This window comes from Sinocyclocheilus grahami, unplaced genomic scaffold (assembly GCF_001515645.1).
Source record: "Sinocyclocheilus grahami isolate Dianchi unplaced genomic scaffold, SAMN03320097.WGS_v1.1 scaffold1856.1, whole genome shotgun sequence".
Classification (NCBI taxonomy): Eukaryota; Metazoa; Chordata; class Actinopteri; order Cypriniformes; family Cyprinidae; genus Sinocyclocheilus; species Sinocyclocheilus grahami.
In genome coordinates, this window is record NW_015507035.1 from 10,035 (window position 1) to 17,390 (window position 7,356).

At 37.7% G+C, this 7,356-nt stretch overlaps 1 protein-coding gene across 2 annotated transcripts in view; it reads right to left on the reverse strand.

Moving 5' to 3' along the window:
- Nucleotides 1–844: 844 nt before the first annotated feature.
- Nucleotides 845–7,356, reverse strand: part of LOC107573054 (uncharacterized protein C16orf52 homolog B) — a 35,819-nt gene continuing 29,307 nt past the window's right edge. The window contains exons 3-4 of one of the 2 annotated variants that reach the window (XM_016259492.1): nt 2,678–2,733; nt 845–2,589 (exon numbers count right to left, since the gene is read on the reverse strand). In XM_016259492.1, the coding sequence (XP_016114978.1) occupies nt 2,449–2,589; nt 2,678–2,733 (197 nt within the window). In that variant the 3' untranslated portion in view covers nt 845–2,448. Of the gene's footprint in view, nt 2,734–7,356 lie in introns of both variants that reach the window. The other variant, XM_016259493.1, reaches the window with a different exon arrangement.

Genomic DNA, 7,356 nt, shown 5'->3' on the forward strand with positions numbered 1-7,356 from the left:
TTGGAAAAAAAACGGGGAAAAAAAAACGTAATTATTCCAAAGTTTTAAACTCATCGCAAAACGTTGTTAAACAGGAAGTGGTGGTATGGGGGATGCTCCCTATTTAAAGGCACTGTTAGTGATTTCAGCAACTTCTGCTCGAGTTAATTAGATCACTCTACTTCTTCAAGCACACGGCCTCTTTCCAAAACCCCCCTCCAGGATCTGTCAAGCCAACCCAATGTGAGGAAATTTTAAAGTGCAAAAGCTACAGAACCCTTTAACATTACATGTCCCTGAATTCAACTTTTAAGGGCTCCAAAAATGACACCAGCAATCTCAGGATTTTTAGTTTTACTTAAATGTCAAATACTGAAAAAAGGCTCTGTGAGCAAAGGCAGTCCGGTGAGAGAACTCATCTCTAGCTCAAACAGGGGAGCAGGCCTGATGTTTTGAATATTGCAAATTTAACTAGTAGTTGCTAGGCAACCATACATCCCATGCTTCCAAAATTCCTCCAAACTCAATTAGCCACAGACTCTTCATGCATGCAAAGTTTGGTGAATTTTCACCATTAGGATAGAATGTAGAGCAAGCGTTACAACCGTACTCCTAATGAAGTAAAGCTCAGTTGAACGCCAGCGGTTCACCTTCTTTAATGCCTTTTATTGTATACAGTGAGATACTGAAACAAAGAGTAGCAGAGAAAACAGTTGTCTTGCCAGTAATACGGATCTGTTAACAGTAACTGTGCACGAGGACTGCCAACATCCTTTGATCGATAATACGGTTCCTCATACATTTGTTTCCTTCCCTTTTGAAATCATAAATAAAAGCTTTTCATTACCCTATGCACTTTTTTCCCCCCATTTTATGATGGGTTTCCAAAAATATCCAAAGCAGAAGCAGTCTTTAGCACGGAACTCGTCCACCGCAGCCTGCCGTCGTTCTCACAGTTCACATTAATTTAGGTCCCAGTGCGATACGAAGAGACATCTTTTGCCAAAAGCAATTGTACACATCTTGCCTGAATGCAGGAGGGAATTTCATATAAACATTTTGATCAATTCTTCAATCTAAGAGTGTATGTTCTTACCCCACATATTTACGAGAATCATCTAAAATTTGAATAAATATATTTAATCTGTTCGCCATCCCTATAATGAATATGAACGCTTCCAAGGAAAAGTGCAGTCTTTCAAAGCATTAATGAAATTAATTTAGTAAATGTAAAGGCGACTGTGAGCATGACCTTTCTTAAACAGAGTGAACAAAAAAAAGCACATTCAAATAAAACAGAACACACACTTAGAGAAGATTCATGAAAAAAAACAAACACAAAACAGCTTGTGGGCAAAATGTAACCTTCATATCACACACATCCATCATAAACTGGTTTTGTTCCACTCTCACAATGTACATTTGCTTTCCAAGAAAACAGGGAACCCTTTAAAAACAGAGCTGATGTAACACACGCATTCTTGAGCTCCTTTTATTCAGTGTCAGATAAATAATTTGCCATGATCACACCATTTGAATTAAAGGTCCGTGATCAAGGCAGAACATAAGTTACAGGGCACATATTTTGCCATGATGAGGGAAAAATCATTCTGAATCGCAAAATACTGAGGTAAGGAGTTCATTTTTTACATCTGTAGTGCTTCACCTACTGAAATGGCTATACCGCACAGTGCTCCCTAAAACCCAACTCATGCCCATCGCATTAATACAAAAAAACGGTTTATGGCACATTAGCAAATCAAACCAAACAAGTAAAGGGCTCTGCAAACCCAGAGATCAAAACAAGAAGAGATGAGCAGGTATAAAGTCAAAAGCACAAACACATCCGCCTGTGACTGAACCGAACTCAACTCAAGTTGAGCTCAGGCGGGAGTTTATTTTGGTATGATGTCATTGTCATTGATGTCAATATCTGAGCGTGTAACAGCGAGGCACAGCCTTACAGGGTCCTGACCGGCAGTCCTGGAGCGTTCGCCTCATGTAGTGTGCGAGAACAAAAATTTTCTTAATACTGTTCCCTTTTGACTTTTCCCTCTTTTGTAACAGTGCAGTGTCCCGGCCAGCTCTCTGGCCGCTAGAGAGAACATTTGTTGGATCAAGTGCGTGGTCCATTATATCAGTGCCCGCATTCTCCACCAGTTTCTTGTCTTTCCTCTCCATGAAGGTAGAGGGCGCAATTGTGTGAAACTCTGCAAAACGTAACTGAACAGAAGATAACGGAACTATATTCCAAAGTAAGGTAGTACTAGAAGCAGCCGCTGTGGATGCGCTCTGTCCTTTCCGGACGGGCCTGCGTGTCCTTCAACGCCCCCCGATCCTTTGGGTTGAAACTCAAAGGTGCAACTTAAAGACAGCACAGGTTTAACGAAGCACAGGTTGGGCAGAGGGGAGCACTCGAATGTAGTGTGTGCAGTATTCGTCTGTTTAGTTTTGCAGTTTAATGAGTTATTAGCATATACCACCACCCCGTCGTTGGCCCTTCTCGATGAGTGCCGCTTCTTTCCATTTCACTTTGAACACCCCAGCTGTCCCCGCTGGGAACGTCCCCTCAGCCAGGAAGGCAGACTTTTCCCGCAAACAGGAGCCCCACTATTGTGAAGAAAATGGAGAGCACGAACAGTACATAAGAGGAGCCCACCACTGTGTTGTTGGGTAATTTGTACGGTTGTCCCCCTACTTCATTGATGTAGAATCCTATTGGGAATATGAGGGCGGCCATGCAAAACAAGATCACTGTAAAAGAGAAAGAAAGTAAGTGTCATTATATAGGTGATAAGAGGAATTTACACACATACAATGAGGGGGAAAAAACAAAGTTGGATGATTAACAGCAAAACAAAAACAACAATTACAGGGTTAAGCTAATAATGTCAGAAACATTCATTTAAACACAGTATAATAATAAAACCATAGAATAAGTAAATATTCTACCAATATTTACATTTTTTTGGCCAACAGGGGGCTCTAAAATCCTTAGGGTGTGTTCACAAGCTCATTGTAATTTTGATACACCAAAGCAGTATCAAGATACAGTTAGGTGTGGCCACCATCTGGATTACTCACCATGTATACACCATGATTTTAGTCCTTGTATAAAAAAGTAAGTGTCATTATATAGGTGATAAGAGGAATTTACACACATACATGAGGGGGAAAAAACAAAGTTGGATGATTAACAGCAAAACAAAAACAACAATTACAGGGTTAAGCTAATAATGTCAGAAACATTCATTTAAACACAGTATAATAATAAAACCATAGAATAAGTAAATATTCTACCAATATTTACATTTTTTTGGCCAACAGGGGGCTCTAAAATCCTTAGGGTGTGTTCACAAGCTCATTGTAATTTTGATACACCAAAGCAGTATCAAGATACAGTTAGGTGTGGCCACCATCTGGATTACTCACCATGTATACACCATGATTTTAGTCCTTGTATAAAATTGTGGGAGATTTTGCATGTTTTACATTTAGCAATCAAGTTTCCTAAAGACTCGATCCTTCAATGTTCCTTCCTTGTTTCATGAATTGCAAGTATAAGAATATTATTGATGATGTTAAGAGTCCAATTTATCTTAAGTAGCAAAAATTAAAGTTGGTATGTTTGGTATATTTCTTCATTGCCATGAATCAGTTCAAACTGGCAACTTCAATGAATTAATTTATTATTTAATTACGGCATTTGTTAAACATTATCAAGATAATTTGGAGCTAATGCATGAATACTGAATATCATTATATACAGATATATAATCCAGTGTTGGGGAGTAACTAGTTACATGTAACTGGGTCACGTAATTTAATTACAAAATAAATGTAACTAATCTGTTACAGAGAAAAAAAAAAGTGTAATTAAATTACAGTTTTGTAATTACAATTACAGAAAATGTTAATGATTACAAAGGGGGTTACATCTGAATATTTTCTGTAAAAAAGCTAGGATATGTTGAATAATATTATTTTGTCACTTTGCCCGTTTTTGATGTGCACAGTGCCTCCTGCCATTTAAAGGATGCTTAAAGCGATGCTATTCTGATGCTTTTGATTGGTTCTCTTGTTTGAATTTGCAGTGCACCACGTCTGCCAATTACATCAATCTACATAGTCACTGAAAGCTTTAGGATTCAACCTGTCTGAGAGTTGCCACCATGGCGAGTGATAAAAATGCATTCCAGTGCTTTAAAAGTGCGTTTCAGTGCTGTGCTTTAAAATGTAATTATTAGAATCTTAATTCAAGTGATAAGGATTTTGAAAGCCTTGAGAGCAATTAGAGAGCAGTTAAAATTTAATAAACTAAATTAAATAGCTACAGCTGTAACCTGTAATTGATAACCTATTACATTTCCAAAGCAACCTTCCCAAAGCTGATAGAATAACTTCCTGTGTTTCTGGAAGATGGTTGATTAGTGGGAGCTGCTAACAAGAAAAGCTGTCAATTTAGAAATAGTTTGAGTTTGAGTTATATTATAGTTACAGTTATATTATAGAATAAATATTTGTGGGGGGGTTCCAGTTTTTTTTTCCCTCCATTCAAAATGTTCACAAAAAAAAGGTTTCTAGTGAATTTCTTATTTTCTATGTTCTCAATATTACTTTGTCCTCAATTCTTATTTAAATTGCCATTAATTAGTTCATTAACATTCATGAAGTGACATTTTTGATGGGAACTGATGATCTGTGGTATTAGTTGGTTTGTCTCAGTTTAAAATGTTGACATTGTAATCAAATATTTTCAACCAGTATAACAGTTTTTGTTTTGTGGCGTCACAAACTTGCGCAGATTTTTATTTTTTTTGGTCAGTCTTCATATGTAACCCCTGCGGCCTGCAGAGGCGTTCTAGATAAGCAGCTGTTGCTCTTTTAAACGGCGTAACTACCACCCACACACGGCGATAGAAAAAGACAAGTGAGTCACCAAGGTTCAGAGACGGTAAGCGGAACCTGGACAATTGGGACTATTTCTCTCCTGTTACCATGGCAACCATGCCACTACGTATGTGATGCTCGACTAAATGACTTCTCCATTCAGCATCATCTCTCTGTGTGTGCTGCCAATGCCACCCATTAGACGACGGAAAAAGGCTTTCATAATCACTCTGTACCTGGCTATTGTGACACCACAGTGCCGGTTATACATTTTGGGCTTATGATTACAAAACAGAGACGACAGCCGTAATCAGGAGCTATTTATTAAAAATAGCTTTTATTTGATACACCCAAGACTCGACACAATACCTCAATCCTACGGCTTGTTCAGGAGAGGTATGCTTTAACTTTTCTAACTTTGCGCGTGCTTTCTGATTTTTTGTTTTTTTAACACTCAAAGAAAGAGACAGCTGATAAAAATAACTTTTGTTCTTGAATGTTTAATAACTTTTTAACCACCAATCCAATCTGAATGCTTTTCAGAGGTTACACATTGGTCTAATTTGGACATTCAAAGGCTCCGTAGTGAACGGGATGACGCCATCACATTTTGATCAGCATTGATTTGTCAAAAGAAATCTACGCATTTTATTCCTCCGAGCCAAACAGGAACAATTGTCGATGCTTAGTTCCATCCCCGTGCCCAGATTTGTTCAAACTGTCATCTATTCAACCAATAGGTTTTGGGCATTTGAACCACCAATTAGCATGTTTGTTTGGAAATTTGAACAAGCACAAAGTGAAAGCAAAGTGTGTCGTGCATGCATGAAAACAAAACTAAACACATTTGCATGAGAGCGCTCTGTCAAAGCACAGAAAAACACACGACAGAGCACTTTGACATAAAATAAACCAAAAACAAGGATAAAACATTGGTACATATTAGGGCTGTCAAAAATGACTGAAAAACTAACTTCGAATTGTCTACTTAAATATTACCAAAATTCGAATTATATCAGAATTTAAAAGTCATAATTTCAGTTAGGGGGAAAAAAGCTTTTGGCTTCGCTCCTGAGGCCACAAGAGGGTGCATCGAGCAAAATATTATGCACGTTTCTTCAAAGCGTAATAAAATAACACGACTATCTTTGAAAAAAAAGTGCATAATGTTTAAAATAATGTTTATAAACCATATATAATTAATAAAGTTGCTTAAACAATTAGAAAAAAAACCCAGCACCATGTATGTATTAGTTTAATACAAATGACCGAAAACCAATCACAAAGAGTAGGCTACTTTCTTCATTTGAAAACCGCCATAACGTCTTTAGACATGTTTTTAAAAAGTTGAACTTGCATTAATTTTACATGGCTTTCTAAACAACGTCTGCGAGACGCGAGTGCAACGCTGATAGACGTCCCTCTAGAAAATTTGATAAATATGCATTCTGTAACTAGACTGCTGACCACTCAACCACATCGCAATGTGCTTAATTTTTTTTTAGAAAATCTTAGCAAATATATAGCAACACCCTGCCGGTGCCAACAACACTCTAGTGCAATGTCTTTAAAACAACTCTGAACATCTCCGCAACACCAGACACTTCATTTGACGGTAGAGGTGACATTACATTAGTGGTATAATAAAGCCAAGGTAACACTCATTTTACATACAGCACACAGTGAAAATGACATGAATATGACAGTGGGCAAATGCATAAAGCGCAGTATAATTTGAAATCAGTCACGAGTTTAAAGTTTAGCATAGGACCGACCGTCACAGAACACGCAATCATGCAGGTCACATGCACACTTCACAAGATCTCAACTAGATTCAACTAAGTCTGCAAGGTTTGTGAAATTAAATGTTCATTAGTCAGTCAAAGATTTGTTTAAATTATATAAATGCATATTTGCAGAATGCTGACGGCAAACGAGAAAGTATTATAATGTTTGGACCGACCGTCACAGAACACGCAATCATGCAGGTCACATGCACACTTCACAAGATCTCAACTAGATTCAACTAAGTCTGCAAGGTTTGTGAAATTAAATGTTCATTAGTCAGTCAAAGATTTGTTTAAATTATATAAATGCATATTTGCAGAATGCTGACGGCAAACGAGAAAGTATTATAATGTTTGCCTTTAAAGGGGTCATATTATGCGATTTCAATTTTTACTTTCTCTTTGGAGTGTTACAAGCTCTTGGTGCATAAAGAAGATCTGTAAAGTTGCAAAGACTAAAGTCTCAAATCCAAAGAGATATTCTTTATAAAAGTTAAGAGTCAGCCACGCCTACCTAAAACGGCTCGTTCTAACACGCCCCCCACATGTCTACATCACTATGTGGTAAGATTTGCATAACGCTGCCCAAATGTTCACGCAAAGAAAGAAGGCGTAACATTTATTCTCACTGTAGTATTGTTGCCGCCGCAGCCATGTCGTGAAGGCGCTGTGTGATTCGTTGTGAAAGCGAAACTACTTT